We start from the raw sequence: 20,996 nt of genomic DNA on the forward strand, positions 1-20,996 counted from the left end.
GCAGATCGTCAAGAAAATGGCACTGATTTGGGGAACTGTAATGATATTAGTATTTGCACACTTTGTGGGTAAGTAGTTGTTATCTTAGGACAATTTGGTATACGAGAAGTGCAAAATACTACAAATCATGCTTAACTCTTGTCATTATGGCCATATAGCAGTAATTTGATGGCACATGCTGTGGAAGGCAAATAAAATTGGGAGTGTTTTCATATACAATCCAAGTTAGATAATTTGGTTCCTAAAATTATTTTAGTTTGTGAAATTTGTTAGTTGGGATCTAATAGTTTTTGATTGTATGGCCCTATTAAAGGTGCACTCCGTTTTCATTCATATTGTCTTAGACTTGTATCTATGTGCATCCAGGCCCATCACAGTTTATTATTATTTGCTCATGTGGTCCTAACATGGCTGCCCCCATGAGGATTAGGCCTAATGTTTAGTCAACACAACGGAGATATGCAGATGATATTTAAAAGACCATTTATTTAGTCTAACACCATCTTCAATACAATACTGTAATCAAACAATATATTTAAAAACGACATTATAGCCTTAAGTGCAGGATCCGAAAGTTGGTCGTTTTGTTGCTATGGTTACACACACACACCGTTGGCGGTGCGCTCGAAGTCATCTGTCAGTTGTGCAGTTACCCAAAATCTCGTTACTTAGCATGTAACGTTAGTTACACTCCATCAGGTTAACGTTAGTTACGTCCTTAGAGAGGCTTGCAAAAAATATGTCCCTAAATAACGTAAATCGTACGTGTGAGAAGAACACATGATAAACAACAATAATTCAGCAGATACATGATCTCTGTTTGGTCATGGGAGGTTTCACAGAGTTTGAAAATGGGTAGATAGCTTACCTTTCCCTGTGTTTACGCTCCAGGTGTCTGGTGAACGTTGAGGTGGTCCCGTCTGTCTCTGTCAATCAGACTGTGCAGAATCTACATTTCGCCGAATGCTTCTCTTTATTTGACGATGTGCAGAAGAACTCATTGTGTTCTAAGAAAGCAAATTTTATGACCAAGGAATTCGCTGACATGCTACTGACTGACTGTGCTCTTTACGCTCTACGTTACACTCTCACTTGGGTATAATGTTATATGGATGGATGAGCGCCAACGGCTGTGTCACAAAAAAAATACATGTGATTGGTTGCATTTGAAGGGCGCAAAATAATAATACTGTTGCATTATCGAACGTTGTGTCGTCCTGGATATTGTATTGCTAAATCCCCCGACCACTATGTCGGTCTGAGACAGCGAGACCTAGACAAGACTGAGACCAAAGACCGTCAAGGCTGTGACAAGACCGAGACCACGTAAAAGTGATCTCGAGACATACATCACTACCTCTCTGTACAATAAAATCGCTCCTATAAGGTTACTAATGTGACCCATGTCTTCATCTCATGTGCGTGCTCATGAGAATTACAGTGTGTGTTTTGGGGGGACAAATGTACACCTTTTTCAATTTTGTGGTGCTGTGCTTTGAAATTCTATGTCTGTTTGTCCACCTCAGATTGTGTTGAAGCAGAGGATTCTCCGCAAATGCAGCTGGATGACGGTCGTTCTAAATCGGTGTTCAACAAAGGGCAGGATGTGGATTTTAAATGCGATCCAGGTTACACGCTAGCAAAAGGAAGTAAAATATGCCATAGTAAGACCTCTACCCGTCTGTCAAACATCTATCAATATGCAGTTCTTTCATATTTGTGTTTTCTATTCTTCCAGAGATTATGTGCAAGCCAATGAGTGCCATATTACTGTAATTTAGTGTTTGCTAAATATATTTGTACTGCGAGTTCTTGCAGACCTTTTGTATTGACTTTGCTGATTTTACTTTAATTGGAGACCAAATTTAGTCGCAAGCTTTTTTTTTTTTTTCAGTTAGATTGCCCATCCCCAATTTGAGGTGCATAAAATTTGTTTTCCATCAACGGCTCATTGGCATTCATGTGAACGGTTTGTTAAAATGGTGCTCACTACATGTGAGCTTTGACAGCTAGTGAAACCATTTAAAAACCTGCACGTGATTCTCTGAACTCCTTTTCTGGTTCCTCAGTGGTGAAATGTCCAGCAATTTCCGTTGCCAATGGTCAAGTTTCCACGCAAGCGGTTGTGTTTAACACCGTTGTTCAGATCACCTGCGCTCCTGGATTTAAGCTGAATGGAGGGCAGAAACTCCGCTGTGGAGCAGATGGTTCCTGGATGCCAAATGTTCCCACCTGTAAGCCAGGTAGGTGATCTTCAGGTGTGCCAGAGATTGAGGTGCTGAAGGTACATGTGCAGTGGAAGGGGGAAAACTATCCTTTTCTGTTGGGTGAGCTCAGTTTAGTATAATTTGTATAGTACTTTTTCCAGTTTGTTCCAGAGCAGTGTTTCAAGATTAGGAATAAATTGCTGCTTTACAAACGCCCCATAGAGCAAACCAAATGCAACAGTGTAAAGGGAAGTCTCCAGATATTCTGTAGATGAGTGAAACCTTGGTGAATGGTGTAACTTGAACTGAAATCTTGTCTAGTTTATCCACCTACTGCTCTTTCTGGTTCTACAGTGAAATGTCCGTCCATTGTCATCACCAACGGACGGGTTTCCCCACAAACGGTCGTGTTTAATGCAGTTGTTCAGATCACTTGTGCTCCTGGATTCAAGCTGAATGGAGCACAGCAAGTCCGCTGTGGAGCAGATGGTTTCTGGATGCCAAACATTCCCACCTGTGAGCCCGGTAGGTGATCTTAAGGTGCAAGACTGATTTCACACATTTATATTGGCACCCATGTTAACCGGTTACAGATCTTCCTGCATCAACCTAATTGAGACGTGACTGACATCTAATTGATGCCTACACTGCCTACCCAAAGTTTGGAATAATGTACACATTATGCTCTATGGAAGGCAATCGGTACTTCTAAAGTGGCATTCATCTGATCACAATGTATAGTCCGGACATTAATGTGAAATTTATTACAATTTGAGAATTTCTGAACTTGAACCACAGTTCTCAAAATCCTCCATGTGCAGCAATGACTGCTTTGCTGATCCTTTGCGATCTAGCTCAGTTTGTCTGGATACCAAGAAATTACCAATGAGGAAATTGCCAATTTCCTCAAAACCGCTAATTCTGTACTTTCCCAACTTTTGGCTGCCGGTGTATTGGCTGTAAGGCCTACTGATTTCTTTCATGCTCTTACTGACTACTGCGCAGAGTCTGTGCTTGCTGCTTATTGGATGCTTCTGTTTCCTCAGTGAAATGTCCAGTCGTAGTGGTCGCCAGTGGTGTGGTTGCCCCACAAGCGGTTTCATTTAAAGCTGTTGTCCAGATCTTCTGCGATCGTGGGTTTGTACTGAACGGAGCACAATTAATCCGTTGTGGAGCTGATGGTTTCTGGACGCCAAACATTCCCACCTGTGAGCCAGGTAGGTGTTCTACAGGTGTGCTAGAGATTTGAGGCATGTGACCTGTTTTGCACCAGCAAAAAGTGTTAATTGGCACTTCTTTTGGTGCCAATATTAACTGGTCACGGTCTTTACACTGTGTCTGTATGCAGCACAGCTCTTTGCAGTTGATGTGCAGCTGCATGTAAGCTTTGGATGCTGTGCTTGGGACTGGGTGAACCTATCATTGAAATTGAAGATTGTTTTGATATTTGGCATATGTTCTACCTGTAGACCGCAGTGTACAGTAATTACAAATACCTGCATTACTGTAACTGCAATTCTTGGGAAATGGTACTTGTAGTTTAACTTTTACTGGAGTACATTTTAAGTGCTGTATCTGTACTTTTACTGCGCTATTATCCCACTGTCTGTGTTTGCTACCCTGTCCTGATTGTATTTTTATCTAGCAACATGATTGACTAGGGAGAGTCGTGACTTCCCCTCAAATCGCATGTAAATAAAACTTGAATTGCAGCTGTAGATTCACCACTTTTTTTAATATGTGGAGGATGTCTTCAACACCTTAAAAGCCTTTTCGCAGTGGAACAAGTCCAATTGCTTGACTGCGTCATGTGAGTTTAACTTGCTCAAGCCAGATATCAGCATTAATCCTGCCTCTAATTTGAAGAAACATATCGAGGTAAATTTCATTATTTTGTTTGCTAGGTTGTCTATAACTTGGCCTGTAAATTAGCTTTCTATTACTGAGATTAATGCAATGTTATCAATAGGGCTGGGTGATGAAACCTTTGTTTATCTGAAAGATGTCCGATTTTGATAAATGAGTAATTTTCTATACTAGTCCTATATTGTACATCTAGAACAGGGGTGTTCATTTCATTGATCACATTTACCAAGATGACCGTTGGTTGATCTAGATAAAATAATGGACTTTTGTGACGTCTGTCGCTGTGCTGCGGTTTGACAGGCTCTAATGTTTGAGCGCTACTGCTGTTCCGGCTGTGACCGTCTTGGTCAAAAGTGAATGTATCTTGTTGGCCTTCAAGTGTACATGAATTGAGCACTGTGTAGTTGGCTGTTATATAAAGGCTATTAATCAAACAAGGAAACGAGAGAACCACTCATGACTTTAGATGAATAACTTGATTGGCTTTAAAAGTGTTACTGTAATATAATACTGACCCCTGATGTGGAGTTAATTTGTATAATAAATTACCAGGAAAGAGCTGATAAAATTGCTTTTTGTTTTTTCGAATGCCTGCTAGAAAAGTGTCATCTTTGGAATGTTCTGCAATAAACATTGCTCTACAGTCACAAACTTCAGAAAACTGTGCATCATGCATTCGAATGATGTGTAGATGAGGAATCGAGACTCTTTTTCCACATGCTGCTTTCTCTTGTTCCTCAGTAACGTGTCCAGACATTTACGTCGCCAATGGTGAGGTTGCCCCACAAGCGGTCGTGTTTGACACTGTTGTTCAGATCACCTGCTCTCCTGGATTCAGTCTGAACGGAGCACAGCAACTCCGCTGTGGAGCAGATGGTTCCTGGACGTCAAATGTTCCCACCTGTGAGCCAGGTAGGCGATCTAGGGGTGCTCTATTTGGTGTAAGGCCTGTTTCTCTCTCTCTCTCTTTCTGACCCAAGGTTAACCGATTAGTTCACTGTTGTGCAGGGTTTTTCCTGTGTCTGTTTTGGTGGTTGCTCCCCTACATGGTCACTCACATGCACAATGTCTGTTGCCTTTCATATTTTGTGACCCGTAAACGGCACTTGTAAAGGCAATTATGGGAGTTATTATTGAACTTTTTAAACACCTGGAGTCTTTTGAATTATTATTTTATTTATCCCCCTCCACATGGTGCTCTCTGTTCCTCAGTAACATGTCCAGACATTTATGTCGCCAATGGTCAGGTTGCCCCACAAGCGGTCGTGTTTAACACCGTTGTTCAGATCACCTGCTCTCCTGGATTCAGTCTGAATGGAGCGCAGCAACTCCGCTGTGGAGCAGATGGTTCCTGGACGCCAAATGTTCCCACCTGTGAGCCAGGTAGGGGTTTTCCTTTTTATTCCTGTGTTTCTACTGCCATTGTGAGCAAAGTTTGTAATGGTTCTCCGTAACCCACTCTGGTAACCATTTGTTCAGTTGAATACTGCGAGCCACAGTGCTGTTAATAGCAGCGTGTCCACACGAGCAGCTCTTCACTGAAGTGCAAATTCAGACTGTAATTAAACATCCTTTTGCAAATCACAAAATTTGGCTGTAAGAGACTCAATCTAATGCACGAATTGTGTAATTTGTTACTGAATTTAAGTAATTGCTGAAGTTCAGTCTTCCTCTTGGCATAAAATGGCACTTTTGGTTGTCGGCCAATGTAATAAGGTTCCTGTTTGTGCATGTGAGCTTCATTGAAAAGTGAAGATTATGATTCACCCCTACATATGTGTTTTTGGTTAACCTACATGAGCACCCAATGTGACCTTCCTGAATGTAGTGTTCTGTTTCTCTGGTTTTCAGTATTTCAGAGTCCAGAATCCATGACCTGTTCAGCACCCGTGGTTGAAAATGGATTGATAAAAGGTGGAGCCAAGCCATCGTACGAACCCAACGATACTGTTAGCATCATCTGCAAAGCTGGCTGTCGTATGATTGGTGCATCAGTGGCCAAATGTGGACCAGATGGCCAATGGCAGGGCTTGCCCCGTTGCCGCTTCACAGCAAAATTTTAAATGCATAAACTTGACCAAACTTGACTCATTCTTGACTTGTCTGTTTATGATCAGAATTTGGAAGCAAATCCAACATCAGATCAACTAAGAATGTTTTGAGTTTGCTGAAGCCTTCTGAAGGATTAATATCCAAGTATATTTAGTTCGCTTTTAGATCAAGAAAGTGGAAGATCATTAGTTATACGGGCAGCACAGTTTCCTTGATCTTTGGGATACTCCATGTTAAATGTCATTATTTAACCCTCCACAAGCGCAGGATTCAGATCGCCGGTTCAGTAGAGCTTCATTCCATCTGAAGATGAGCGTGGAGACCTGCTAGTGATAAGGATGGGATTTGAGGAGTTTAACCTTTTAGAAATGGTCAAAGCCAATATTTCTAACTAAATGGGAATGCACACAGTCTCCATTTAAGAGGAAATGGGGAAATTTCAGAATTCTTCAGCATTAATTTTGGTCCACTAGTTCTATCGCTCCATAGGAGTAGGCCCAGGGGAATGACTGGTTTCATGGCTCGATTGTGCTGCATGTGGATCAAATTCAATGGAAACAGATCCCATTCATGACTTGCAGTGGTGTAGTCTCAAATTTAGCCCTAGTCCATTGTCCACACATCTATGTCCAAAGATACAAATCTGTAGTTCAGCAGATTTAAGGTGGATATCTGTTGCCCATCATTTAGTTCTTTGCTACTGTCACTAAAATGTGTTTGATCTTTACTCTAGAAAACTGTATGGTTATGCCTGTAATGGTGGGTTCCAGGGAACAAGACTCAGACAGTTGCTGATGCTATGGGAATGTCCACCTAGGAATGATGATCTCTGAAACACTTTAAAATCACTGCAATTATTGGCAGATGGGTACAACAGGTGTCGAATAGGACTCAGGACTCTCATTTTTAATTATTGACTAGGAATGTGCGGAACGACTAACTGACGTTTAAATGTACATTTTGATGTCGACTAGTCTAAAAAGAAACCCTCAAAAAACATTGTATATCTGACCCATTTAAAATACTTAATCTATTCCAAAAGCCACTAAATTCAGCTGTAAAGGTGCTTTTATCTGGGACGTGCTTGGCATGCATTATGATCATTGCACATACAAGAATAGGACATTAAACGCATTCATTGTGTGTATACAGGCATATTTATGGAAAACAGGTAAATGATTAGGCAGTGCAGGACCAATAGAGCAACCCTGATAGCCGGTTCTAAAAGGAATTCACCAAGTAAAAGTTACTGAACATATTAAAACCATCAGAACATTGTTGAAAATAATTAACCAGTTGGCCAAATCTATGAGAGAAAAAGTTGCACGTAGGGTACAACAGAGCTAAAGGTGCCCTGGGGTAAAGGGATCCTTTTGATTTTTTACAATCTCCAAAAACACTAAATAGCATAAACTGACAGGAATTTCCTAAACAACTGTTTGTCACTATACACTGCAAAATGTTCCCGTTCCATGAGGTCTTTGTGCGCAATGTCTAAAGTTGGATTTTGAGGTCATTTAATAATTTTTCGAATGTTGCAAATTTATGAAGCTAATGAAAATCCTGGAAATAATCACATTTATTTAAAATGACAAAATACTTCAAAACTTACGCCAACTTACCATCCAAAACAACCTTCTGTGGTTTCTTTTCACACAAATGATGTTGCTACATATATAAAAAAATGTATCTTTATATATTTTGTGACCATAAAAAAAGCTTATTTCCCTTAAGATGTTCTTTTTAAAATCAAACTAAATTAATTCAATATAAAGATTTTCCTGTGAGAGACGGGGGAGTGACTTCACTGTTACTTACAGCTGATCGGTTCAGTATCAGTTATCAGTATCAAGTTGTTTTATTTCTGTTGTTTTGTAACCGTGGCCTGTCAAACACTATTGTGGCTGTTTCTTTTGCGCCAATCAGATGTAAGTGGAGACTCTAACCTGCTACACCTGGAGTCCTGCTTATTTAAAGAGGTGCTGGCTGCACTTCATGCCTGCTGCTGCCCCAGGAAATCTACTCCAGTGTTTAGTGTTTGTCTGATGTTTTCTTATTTGAAGATGATGGTGGGGGTTGTCTTGTTTAGTTTAAATAGATTACAGAAGACGGAGTAGGTTTTGACTGCTTTTTATGTTGGTCCCAAACTTGGGTCGTAACTGGCAAATGGAGTGATAAAAAATGGAGTGAAGCCGTTGAACAAACGCAAAGATACTGTGATCATCATCTGCAGCAAGGGCTTTGATATCACTGGCTCACCACAAGTGTCATGTGGACTAGATGGCCAATGGCATGGCTTGCCCCATTGTTGATGTACCTGTAATGATGTGGTCTCTGTTCATTGATGTATATTGTGCTATGAAATGAAGACGCTTGAATAGAAAAAGTATGTTTCTGGTATTTGTCTTGTTGTCTTTCAGGGATTGCTCACTAAAAACAGAAATGTTATTTTGTCTTTTATACAGAAACTCAGCAAAAAAACAAAACGTCCCTTTTTCAGGACACTGTATTTTAAAGATCATTTTGTAAAATGCCAAATATCTTTATTGCAAATGGTTTAAACAATGTTTTACATGCTTGTTCAATAAACCATAAACAATTAATGAACATACACTTGTGGAATGGTCGTTAAGACACTAACAGCTTACAGACGGTTGGCAATTAAGGTCACAGTTAATAAACTTAGGACAATAAAGAGACTTTTCTACTGACTCTGAAAACACCAAAAGAAAGATGCCAAGGGTCCCTGCTCATCAGCATGAATGTGCCTTAGGCATGCTGCATTGAGGCATAAGGACTGCAGATGTGGCCAGGGCAATAAATTGCAATGTCCGTACTGTGAGATGCCTAACCCCGGATTTCCACCAACTGCGGAACGGCTGCGGATCCGCTCAGGAACGGCGGCGGAGTCAATAGGTTTCCATTAAAGTCAATGTGTGCATTTTCACTGACTGCGGAACGGCTGCGTTCCGACTCCGTCCCAGCTCCGGCGACCGCAGCCCTCCGGAGAAGATACGCAGAGTTTCTATTTTTGCCGGATGCCGGAGAGCGCCGCAGGAAGTCGAACACAGAAACAAAACCAAAACATTATTGTCACTCATAAGTACAATTTAAACCAAACAAATTTTGTTTTATATACTTTTTCATTTTCCAACAAGAACAATAGTTAACTTTTTACACAACCTACTACTTTCCCAATACATTCAAAAAGGAACCCAAAATAAACATTTAGCATTTTATAAGTTGATCAATTATAAATATTGTACTTACCCATGGTAGAATCACAATAATCTCCACAAAAAAGGGAGATCAGCTGGTCAGCAAATAGATGTTTCCCCTGTACTCCTCTGGATGGAAACAAACTGTTGCTGGTTTTGTAGTTCTGTTTATAGAAACTACATCCTGTTATATCGCGCGATCATACGTAAATTCGCGAGATATCGTGTGTCCTCGTGACTTCAGCTGTCAGTCACGGCCGCAGCCGTTCCGCAACAAATCCGTATCTGGTAGGTATTGAAGGACGGCAGAGCACGGATCCGACACGCAGCGGAGCCAATCCGCAGCCGTTCCGCAGTTGGTGGAAATCCGGGGTAAGACAGCGCTACAGGGAGACAGGAAGGACAGCTGATCATCCTCGCAGAGGCAGACCACGTGTAACAACACCTGCACTGGATCGGTACATCTGAATATCACACCTGCGGGACAGGTACAGGATGGCAACAAGAACTGCCTGAGTTACACCAGGACCGCACAATCCCTCCATCAGTGTTCAGACTGTCTGAAATACGCTGAGAGAGGCTGGACTGAGAGCTTGTAGACCTGTTGTAAGGCAGGTCCTTACCAGACATCACCGGCACCAACGAAACCTGTGGGCACAAACCCACCTTCACTGGACCAGACAGGACTGGCAAAAAGTGCTCTTCACTGACGAGTCGTGGTTTTGTCTCACCAGGGGTGATGGTCGTACTTGCGTTTATCGTGGAAGGAATGAGCATTACAGAGGCCTGTACTCTGGAGCGGGATCGATTTGGAGGTGGAGGTTCGGTCATCGTCTGGGGCGGTGTGTCACAGCATCATCGGACTGAGCTTATTGTCATTGCAGGCAATCTCAACGCTGTGCGTTTAGGCTCATCCTGATATGACCCTCCAGCCAGCAGCCATACTGCTCGTTCTGTGCGTGATTTCCTGCAAGACAGGAATATCAGTGTTCTGCCATGGCCAGCAAATCAATTCAACTATAACTACAGGTCTCAACAATACATTTTCCTCCCTGCCCAAAAGGTGGCGATATGTATTAAAACGTGAATAAAACAAAACGAGTTTTAAAGTGAAAGATTTATAGTAAAAAAAAAAAATCTTTGCCTAATATTTATATATTAGAAATGTTTCTCACACACACCTATCATATCGCTTCTGTTGACATGAATTTAAACACTGGAGTCATATGGGTTACTTTTTTGCTGCCTTTATGTGCAATTTGGAGCTTGAAAGTTTAGGGTTCTTACTTAGGTCAAATGACCTATAATACTTTGGCATCAACTCACCATGTTTAAATGTAAAATAGCAGCATGTCGTGAGAAGACCAATTTGATGTAAATGTTCATATCTTGTATCATGTTATTTTTTTATGGAAAATGCAAACATAAAAACAATAAACAATATTTTGAAGGAAAAACTGAAAAGAAATATTTGCATCCAAATTGCGCTGGAAAATAGCAAAACGAGGTATTTCCCCTGACCATAGAAGGATTAAGTACAATTCTCTGTTCTTTTTACACCTCAGAATAAAACAGATATTGTTAAAATTTAAAAGGTGTCAAAAATTAGGGTTAGTCTTCTCAAAAATATCATATATATATATATATTTAAAAAAAATACTCTAATTCCTTGTAATCAGCTGTTAAAAATGTCCAAAATATTCGCTCAGTTTCTCTGTTCCCACCACTTTTGAGCGCAAGCAATGAGGCAGAGAATTTACGGCGCATGCGCACAGTGTTTGATTGCGATTGGAGGATTGTTAGATTGGATGCAGGTGTTCTGGGATAGCAGCCTATTTTAATTAAGGCAAGGTTTGTTTGGATCAGACAGAAGCATTCAGTTGACACGAAGAGCTGCAGATCGTCAAGAAAATGGCACTGATTTGGGGAACTGTAATGATATTAGTATTTGCACACTTTGTGGGTAAGTAGTAGTTATCTTAGTACAATTTGGTATACGAGAAGTGCAAAATACTACAAATCATGCTTAACTATGGCCATATAGCAGTAATTTGATGGCACATGCTGTGGAAGGCAAATTAAATTGGGAGTGTTTTCATATACAATCCAAGTTAGATAATTTGGTTCCTAAAATTATTTTAGTTTGTGGAATTTGTTAGTTGGGATCTAATAGTTTTTGATTGTATGGCCCTATTAAAGGTGCACTCCGTTTTCATTCATATTGTCTTAGACTTGTATCTATGTGCATCCAGGCCCATCACATTTTATTATTATTTGCTCATGTGATCCTAACATGGCTGCCCTCATGAGGATTAGGCCTAATGTTTAGTCAACACAACGGAGATATGCAGATGATATTTAAAAGACCATTTATGTAGTCTAACACCATCTTCAATACAATACTGTAATCAAACAATATATTTAAAAACTACATTATAGGCTTAAGTGCAGGATCCGAAAGTTGGTCGTTTTGTCGCTATGGTTACACACACACACCGTTGGCGGTGCGCTCGAAGTCATCTGTCAGTTGTGCAGTTACCCAAAATCTCGTTACTTAGCATGTAACGTTAGTTACACTCCATCAGGTTAACGTTAGTTACGTCCTTAGAGAGGCTTGCAAAAAATATGTCCCTAAATAACGTAAATCGTACGTGTGAGAAGAACACATGATAAACAACAATAATTCAGCAGATACATGATCTCTGTTTGGTCATGGGAGGTTTCACAGAGTTTGAAAATGGGTAGATAGCTTACCTTTCCCTGTGTTTACGCTCCAGGTGTCTGGTGAACGTTGAGGTGGTCCCGTCTGTCTCTGTCAATCAGACTGTGCAGAATCTACATTTCGCCGAATGCTTCTCTTTATTTGACGATGTGCAGAAGAACTCATTGTGTTCTACGAAAGCAAATTTTATGACCAAGGAATTCGCTGACATGCTACTGACTGACTGTGCTCTTTACGCTCTACGTTACACTCTCACTTGGGTATAATGTTATATGGATGGATGAGCGCCAACGGCTGTCACAAAAAAAATACATGTGATTGGTTGCATTTGAAGGGCGCAAAATAATAATACTGTTGCATTATCGAACGTTGTGTCGTCGTGGATATTGTATTGCTAAATCCCCCGACCACTATGTCGGTCTGAGACAGCGAGACCTAGACAAGACTGAGACCAAAGACCGTCAAGGCTGTGACAAGACCGAGACCACGTAAAGGTGATCTCGAGACATACATCACTACCTCCCTGTACAATAAAATCGCTCCTATAAGGTTACTAATGTGACCCATGTCTTCATCTCATGTGCGTGCTCATGAGAATTACAGTGTGTGTTTTGGGGGGACAAATGTACACCTTTTTCAATTTTGTGGTGCTGTGCTTTGAAATTCTATGTCTGTTTGTCCACCTCAGATTGTGTTGAAGCAGAGGATTCTCCGCAAATGCAGCTGGATGACGGTCGTTCTAAATCGGTGTTCAGCAAAGGGCAGGATGTGGAGTTTAAATGCGATCCAGGTTACACGCTAGCAAAAGGAAGTAAAATATGCCATAGTAAGACATCTACCCGTCTGTCAAACATCTATCAATATGCAGTTCTTTCATATTTGTGTTTTCTATTCTTCCAGAGATTATGTGCAAGCCAATGAGTGCCATATAACACTGTAAATTAGTGTTTGCTAAATATATTTGTACTGCAAGTTCTTGCAGACCTTTTGTATTGACTTTGCTGATTTTACTTTAATTGGAGACCAAATTTAGTCGCAAGCTTTTTTTTTTTTTTTCAGTTAGATTGCCCATCCCCAATTTGAGGTGCATAAAATTTGTTTTCCATCAACGGCTCATTGGCATTCATGTGAACGGTTTGTTAAAATGGTGCTCACTACATGTGAGCTTTGACAGCTAGTGAAACCATTTAAAAACCTGCACGTGATTCTCTGAACTCCTTTTCTGGTTCCTCAGTGGTGAAATGTCCAGCAATTTCCGTTGCCAATGGTCAAGTTTCCACGCAAGCGGTTGTGTTTAACACCGTTGTTCAGATCACCTGCGCTCCTGGATTTAAGCTGAATGGAGGGCAGAAACTCCGCTGTGGAGCAGATGGTTCCTGGATGCCAAATGTACCCACCTGTAAGCCAGGTAGGTGATCTTCAGGTGTGCCAGAGATTGAGGTGCTGAAGGTACATGTGCAGTGGAAGGGGGAAAAACTATCCTTTTCTGTTGGGTGATCTCAGTTTAGTATAATTTGTATAGTACTTTTTCCAGTTTGTTCCAGAGCAGTGTTTCAAGATTAGGAATAAATTGCTTACAAACGCCCCATAGAGCAAACCAAATGCAACAGTGTAAAGGGGAGTCTCTCCAGATATTCTGTAGATGAGTGAAACCTTGGTGAATGGTGTAACTTGAACTGAAATCTTGTCTAGTTTATCCACCTACTGCTCTTTCTGGTTCTACAGTGAAATGTCCGTCCATTGTCATCACCAACGGACGGGTTTCCCCACAAACGGTCGTGTTTAATGCAGTTGTTCAGATCACTTGTGCTCCTGGATTCAAGCTGAATGGAGCACAGCAAGTCCGCTGTGGAGCAGATGGTTTCTGGACTCCAAACATTCCCACCTGTGAGCCCGGTAGGTGATCTTAAGGTGCAAGACTGATTTCACACATTTATATTGGCACCCATGTTAACCGGTTACAGATCTTCCTGCATCAACCTAATTGAGACGTGACTGACATCTAATTGATGCCTACACTGCCTACCCAAAGTTTGGAATAATGTACACATTATGCTCTATGGAAGGCAATCGGTACTTCTAAAGTGGCATTCATCTGATCACAATGTATAGTCCGGACATTAATGTGAAATTTATTACAATTTGAGAATTTCTGAACTTGAACCACAGTTCTCAAAATCCTCCATGTGCAGCAATGACTGCTTTGCTGATCCTTTGGGATCTAGCTCAGTTTGTCTGGATACTCGGGGTGACCTTTCACCCCAAGCTTCCTGTAGCACTTGCCGTAGGTGTGTTGTATTGTCAGGCACTGGTCTAGTTGATCCCACAAACGCTCAATTGGTTTGAGATCCAGGACACCTGTCCAATGTCTTTGCCCACTCTAAACCATTTTTGTTTCCGTTTTAAAAGAGTCCGTCTTTGCAATTCTTCCCAGAAGCCCTGCACCCCTGAGTTCGCTTTACTGTTGTACATGAAATTGGGTTTGAGCGGCTAGAATTCAATGAAGCTGTCCGCTGGGGACACGTGAGGCGTCCATTTCTCAAACTAGAGACACTGATGTACTTATCATCTTAGTTGGACGTCTGGCCTTCCACATGTCTTTCTGTCCTTGTTGGAAACCGTTGTCCTAAAGCCTTTGAAGACTGTAGTGAACACCTTTTGTATGAAATCTTCAGTTTTGGCAATTTCAAGCATTGTATGGAGTTTCTAGACAAAGCGGTTTCTTTCTTTTTGCCATTTATTGACCTTCAGATATCCCAGTCTATTGCATACTGTGGCAACTAAATAACAAAGATTAAATGAGCTTAATTTAACAAACCAAATAGCTTTCAACTGTGTTTGATATAATGGCAAGGGGTTTATTTTTATATTTTTTTTAGCAATTTGGCATGATTACTTGACGATAAGTTGTTTGATGGTTACTGGACATGGGGCATGTCTAGATTTGATCAAACCACTTCAGATAGTGATGGTGCTGTTTTTCTAAATGCAGTAGTGTCCTGACTATACTTCGTGATCCATTGAATGCCACTTTGGTGAAATAAAGTACCAATTTCCTCAAAACCGCTAATTCTGTACTTTCCCAACTTTTGGCTGCCGGTGTATTGGCTGTAAGGCCTACTGATTTCTTTCATGCTCTTACTGACTACTGCGCAGAGTCTGTGCTTGCTGCTTATTGGATGCTTCTGTTTCCTCAGTGAAATGTCCAGTCGTAGTGGTCGCCAATGGTGTGGTTGCCCCACAAGCGGTTTCATTTAAAGCTGTTGTCCAGATCTTCTGCGATCGTGGGTTTGTACTGAGCGGAGCACAATTAATCCGTTATGGAGCTGATGGTTCCTGGACGCCAAACATTCCCACCTGTGAGCCAGGTAGGTGTTCTACAGGTGTGCTAGAGATTTGAGGCATATGACCTGTTTTGCACCAGCAAAAAGTGTTAATTGGCACGTCTTTTGGTGCCAATATTAACTGGTCACGGTCTTTACACTGTCTCTGTATGCAGCACAGCTCTTTGCAGTTGATGTGCAGCTGCATGTAAGCTTTGGATGCTGTGCTTGGGACTGGGTGAACCTATCATTGAAATTGAAGATTGTTTTGATATTTGGCATATGTTCTACCTGTAGACCGCAGTGTACAGTAATTACAAATACCTGCATTACTGTAACTACAATTCTTGGGAAATAGTACTTGTAGTTTAACTTTTACTGGAGTACATTTTTTACTGCGCTATTATCCCACTGTCTGTGTTCGCTACCCTGTCCTGATTGTATTTTTATCTAGCAACATGATTGACTAGGGAGAGTCGTGACTTCCCCTCAAATCGCATGTAAATAAAACTTTAATTGCAGCTGTAGATTCACCACTTCTATTTTAATATGTGGAGGATGTCTTTAACACCTGAGAAATCCTTTTCGCAGTGGAACAAGTCCAATTGCTTGACTGCGTCATGTGAGTTTAACTTGCTCAAGCCAGATATCAGCATTAATCCTGCCTCTAATTTGAAGAAACATATCGAGGTAAATTTCATTATTTTGTTTGCTAGGTTGTCTATAACTTGGCCTGTAAATTAGCTTTCTATTACTGAGATTAATGCAATGTTATCAATAGGGCTGGGTGATGAAACCTTTGTTTATCTGAAAAAGATGTCCGATTTTGATAAATGAGTAATTTTCTATACTAGTCCTATATTGTACATCTAGAACAGGGGTGTTCATTTCATTGATCACATTTACCAAGATGACCGTTGGTTGATCTAGATAAAATAATTGACTTTTTCGTGACTTCTGTTGCTGTGCGCAGTTTGACAGGCTCTAATGTTTGAGCGCTATTGCTGTTCCGGCTGTGACCATCTTGGTCAAAAGTGAATGTATCTTGTTGGCCTTCAAGTGTACATGAATTGAGCACTGTGTAGTTGGCTGTTATATAAAGGCTATTAATCAAACAAGGAAACGAGAGAACCACTCATGACTTTAGATGAATAACTTGATTGGCTTTAAAAGTGTTACTGTAATATAATACTGACCCCTGATGTGGTGTTAATTTGTATAATAAATTACCAGGAAAGAGCTGATAAAATTTGCTTTGTTTTTTTGAATGCCTGCTAGAAAAGTCATCTTTGGAATGTTCTGCAATAAACATTGCTCTACAGTCCTAAACTTGTCAAAGTCAAATTGTGCATCATGCATTCGAATGATGTGTAGATGAGGAATCGAGACTCTTTTTCCACATGCTGCTTTCTCTTGTTCCTCAGTAACGTGTCCAGACATTTACGTCGCCAATGGTGAGGTTGCCCCACAAGCGGTCGTGTTTGACACCGTTGTTCAGATCACCTGCTCTCCTGGATTCAATCTGAATGGAGCACAGCAACTCCGCTGTGGAGCAGATGGTTCCTGGACGTCAAATGTTCCCACTTGTGAGCCAGGTAGGTGCTCTTCAGGTGCACACAAGCAGCATTAACTGAATGCACTATTCAAACTGCCAGCATAAGCAGTGTGTGGCAGAAGCGCAGGTGTATGTAGACTTGTATTTAGGTGTATAATGCTGCCGATTTAATGAAGTACTCTGACTGTTTGGAGGTGGTTAAAGGGCACCAATATTCAACTAATATGCACGTTGGCTGGCACAAACTGTATTTTCTGTTAGCTACATTTTACCAGTGTTCTAGAAAGCATTGCACAACTGAATTTAGATTTACTATGAAAATAAAATTGATGTTGGTAAGACCTTAGCAAGACTCCCAGATGGTCTTTTAGATATGGAGAGAAACCAACCCCATTGTTTATCCACATGCTTATCTCTCTTTCTGTTCCTCAGTGACGTGTCCAGACATTTACGTCGCCAATGGTCAGGTTGCCCCACAAGCGGTCGTGTTTGACACCGTTGTTCAGATCACCTGCTCTCCTGGTTTCAATCTGAACGGAGCACAGCAACTCCGCTGTGGAGCAGATGGTTCCTGGACACCAAATGTTCCCACCTGTGAGCCAGGTAGGGGTTTCCTTTTTATTTCTGTTTCTACTGCCAGATGCGGAATCTAGACTCCCTGTATAAATTTTTCCACATGCTGCTTTCTCTTGTTCCTCAGTAACTTGTCCAGACATTTACGTCGCCAATGGTGAGGTTGCCCCACAAGCGGTCGTGTTTGACACCGTTGTTCAGATCACCTGCTCTCCTGGTTTCAATCTGAACGGAGCACAGCAACTCCTTTGTGGAGCAGATGGTTCCTGGACTCCAAATGTTCCCACCTGTGAGCCAGGTAGGCGATCTAGGGGTGCTCTATTTGGTGTAAGGCCTCTCACTCTCACACTCACTCTCTCAACCGATTAGTTCACTGTTGTGCAGGGTTTTTCCTGTGTCTGTTTTGGTGGTTGCTCCCCTACATGGTCAATCACATGCACGATGTCTGTTGCCTTTCATATTTTGTGACCCGTAAACGGCACTTGTAAAGGCAATTATGGGAGTTATTTAACTTTTAAACACCTGGAGTCTTTTGAATTATTTTTTTTTTCTGCCCCTCCACATGGTGCTCTCTGTTCCTCAGTAACATGTCCAGACATTTACGTCGCCAATGGTGAGGTTGCCCCACAAGCGGTCGTGTTTAACACCGTTGTTCAGATCACCTGCTCTCCTGGATTCAAGCTGAATGGAGCGCAGCAACTCCGCTGTGGAGCAGATGGTTCCTGGACGTCAAATGTTCCCACCTGTGAGCCAGGTAGGGGTTTTCCTTTTTATTCCTGTGTTTCTACTGCCATTGTGAGCAAAGTTTTGTAATGGTTCTCCGTAACCCACTCTGGTAACCATTTGTTCAGTTGAATACTGCAAGACACAGTGCTGTTAATAGCAGCGTGTCCACACGAGCAGCTCTTCACTGACGTGCAAATTCAGACTGTAATTAAACATCCTTTTGCAAATCACAAAATTTGGCTGTAAGAGACTCAATCTAATGCACGAATTGTGTAATTTGTTACTGAATTTTAAAGTAATTGCTGAAGTTCAGTCTTCCTCTTGGCATAAAATGGCACTTTTGGTTGTCGGCCAATGTAATAAGGTTCCTGTTTGTGCATGTGAGCTTCATTGAAAAGTGAAGATTATGATTCACCCCTACATATGTGTTTTTGGTTAACCTACATGAGCACCCAATGTGACTTTCCTGAATGTAGTGTTCTGTTTCTCTGGTTTTCAGTATTTCAGAGTCCAGAATCCATGACCTGTTCAGCACCCGTGGTTGAAAATGGAGTGATAAAAGGTGGAGCCAAGCCATCGTACGAACCCAACGATACTGTTAGCATCATCTGCAAAGCTGGCTGTCGTATGATTGGTGCATCAGTGGCCAAATGTGGACCAGATGGCCAATGGCAGGGCTTGCCCCGTTGCCGCTTCACAGCAAAATTTCCTTGATGGCTATGACCAATCCTTGATGTATTAAATGCATAAATGTGACCAAACTTGACTCATTCTTGACTTGTTTGTTTATGATCAGAATTTGGAAGCAAATCCAACATCAGATCAACTAAGAATGTTTTGAGTTTGCTGAAGCCTTCTGAAGGATTAATATCCAAGTCTATTTAGTTTGCTTTTAGATCAAGAAAGTGGAAGATCATTAGTTATACGGGCAGCACAGTTTCCTTGATCTTTGGGATACTCCATGTTAAATGTCATTATTTAACCCTCCACAAGCGCAGGATTCAGATCGCCGGTTCAGTAGAGCTTCGTTCCATCTGAAGATGAGCGTGGAGACCTTCTAGTGATAAGGATGGGATTTGAGGAGTTTAACCTTTTAGAAATGGTCAAAGCCAATATTTCTAACTAAATGGGAATGCACAGAGTCTCCATTTAAGAGGAAATGGGGAAATTTCAGAATTCTTCAGCATTAATTTTGGTCCACTAGTTCTATCGCTCCATAGGAGTAGGCCCAGGGGAATGACTGGTTTCATGGCTCGATTGTGCTGCATGTGGATCAAATTCAATGGAAACGGGTCCCAAGGATTCCAGATCCCATTCATGACTTGCAGTGGTGTAGTCTCAAATTTAGCCCTAGTCCATTGTCCACACATCTGTGTCCAAAGATACAAATCTGTAGTTCAGCGGATTTAAGGTGGATATCTGTTGCCCATCATTTAGTTCTTTGCTACTGTCACTAAAATGTGTTTGATCTTTACTCTAGAAAACTGTATGGTTATGCCTGTAATGGTGGGTTCCAGGGAACAAGACTCAGACAGTTGCTGATGCTATGAGAATGTCCACCTAGGAATGATGATCTCTGAAGCACTTTAAAATCACTGCAATTATTGGCAGATGGGTACAACAGGTGTCGAATAGGACTCAGGACTCTCATTTTTAATTATTGACTAGGAATGTGCGGAACGACTAACTGACGTTTAAATGTACATTTTGATGTCGACTAGTCTAAAAAGAAACCCTCAAAAAACATTATATCTGACCCATTTAAAATACTTAATCTGTTCCAAAAGCCACTAAATTCAGCTGTAAAGGTGCTTTTATCTGGGACGTGCTTGGCATGCATTATGATCATTGCACATACAAGAATAGGACATTAAACGCATTCATTGTGAATACAGGCATATTTATGGAAAACGGGTAAATGATTAGGCAGTGCAGGACCAATAGAGCAACCCTGATAGCCGGTTCTAAAAGGAATTCACCAAGTAAAAGTTACTGAACATATTAAAACCGTCAGAACATTGTTGAAAATAATTAACCAGTCGGCCAAATCTATGAGAGAAAAAAAATTGCTGAAAAGTTGCACGTAGGGTACAACAGAGCTAAAGGTGCCCTGGGGTAAAGGGCTCCTTTTGATTTGACAATCTCCAAAAACACTAAATGGCATAAACTGACACAGGAATTTCCTAAACAACTGTTTGTCACTATACACTGCAAAATGTTCCCGTTCCATGAGGTCTTTGTGCGCAATGTCTGAAGTTGGATTTTGAGGTCATTTAATAATTTTTCGAATGTTGCAAATTTATGAAGCTAATGAAAATCCTGGAAATAATCACATTTATTTAAAATGACAAAATACTTCAAAATTTACGCCAACTTACCATCCAAAACAACCTTCTGTGGTTTCTTTTCACACAAATTATGTTCCTACATATATAAAAGAATGTATCTTCATATATTTTGTGACCATAAAAAAAGCTTATTTCCCTTAAGATGTTCTTTTTAAAATCAAACTAAATTAATTCAATATAAAGATTTTCCTGTGAGAGACGGGGGAGTGACTTCACTGTTACTTACAGCTGATCGGTTCAGTATCAGTATCAAGTTGTTTTATTTCTGTTGTTTTGTAACCGTGGCCTGTCAAACACTATTGTGGCTGTTTCTTTTGAGCCAATCAGATGTAAGTGGAGACTCTAACCTGCTACACCTGGAGTCCTGCTTATTTAAAGAGGTGCTGGCTGCACTTCATGCCTGCTG

At 41.0% G+C, this 20,996-nt stretch overlaps 1 protein-coding gene across 1 annotated transcript in view; it reads left to right on the plus strand.

Moving 5' to 3' along the window:
- LOC127623963 (sushi, von Willebrand factor type A, EGF and pentraxin domain-containing protein 1-like) overlaps positions 1–18,956 on the plus strand; it is a 47,769-nt gene extending 28,813 nt beyond the window's left edge. The window contains exons 12-20 of the mRNA XM_052098535.1: positions 1,527–1,664; positions 2,070–2,243; positions 2,562–2,732; positions 3,254–3,424; positions 16,813–16,983; positions 17,376–17,546; positions 17,644–17,814; positions 18,100–18,270; positions 18,742–18,956. Coding sequence (XP_051954495.1) covers positions 1,527–1,664; positions 2,070–2,243; positions 2,562–2,732; positions 3,254–3,424; positions 16,813–16,983; positions 17,376–17,546; positions 17,644–17,814; positions 18,100–18,270; positions 18,742–18,956 — 1,553 coding nt within the window. The remainder of the gene's footprint in view (positions 1–1,526; positions 1,665–2,069; positions 2,244–2,561; positions 2,733–3,253; positions 3,425–16,812; positions 16,984–17,375; positions 17,547–17,643; positions 17,815–18,099; positions 18,271–18,741) is intronic.
- Positions 18,957–20,996: the final 2,040 nt, after the last annotated feature.

The sequence above is a fragment of the Xyrauchen texanus genome, chromosome 30 (genome assembly GCF_025860055.1).
Source record: "Xyrauchen texanus isolate HMW12.3.18 chromosome 30, RBS_HiC_50CHRs, whole genome shotgun sequence".
Classification (NCBI taxonomy): domain Eukaryota; kingdom Metazoa; phylum Chordata; class Actinopteri; order Cypriniformes; family Catostomidae; genus Xyrauchen; species Xyrauchen texanus.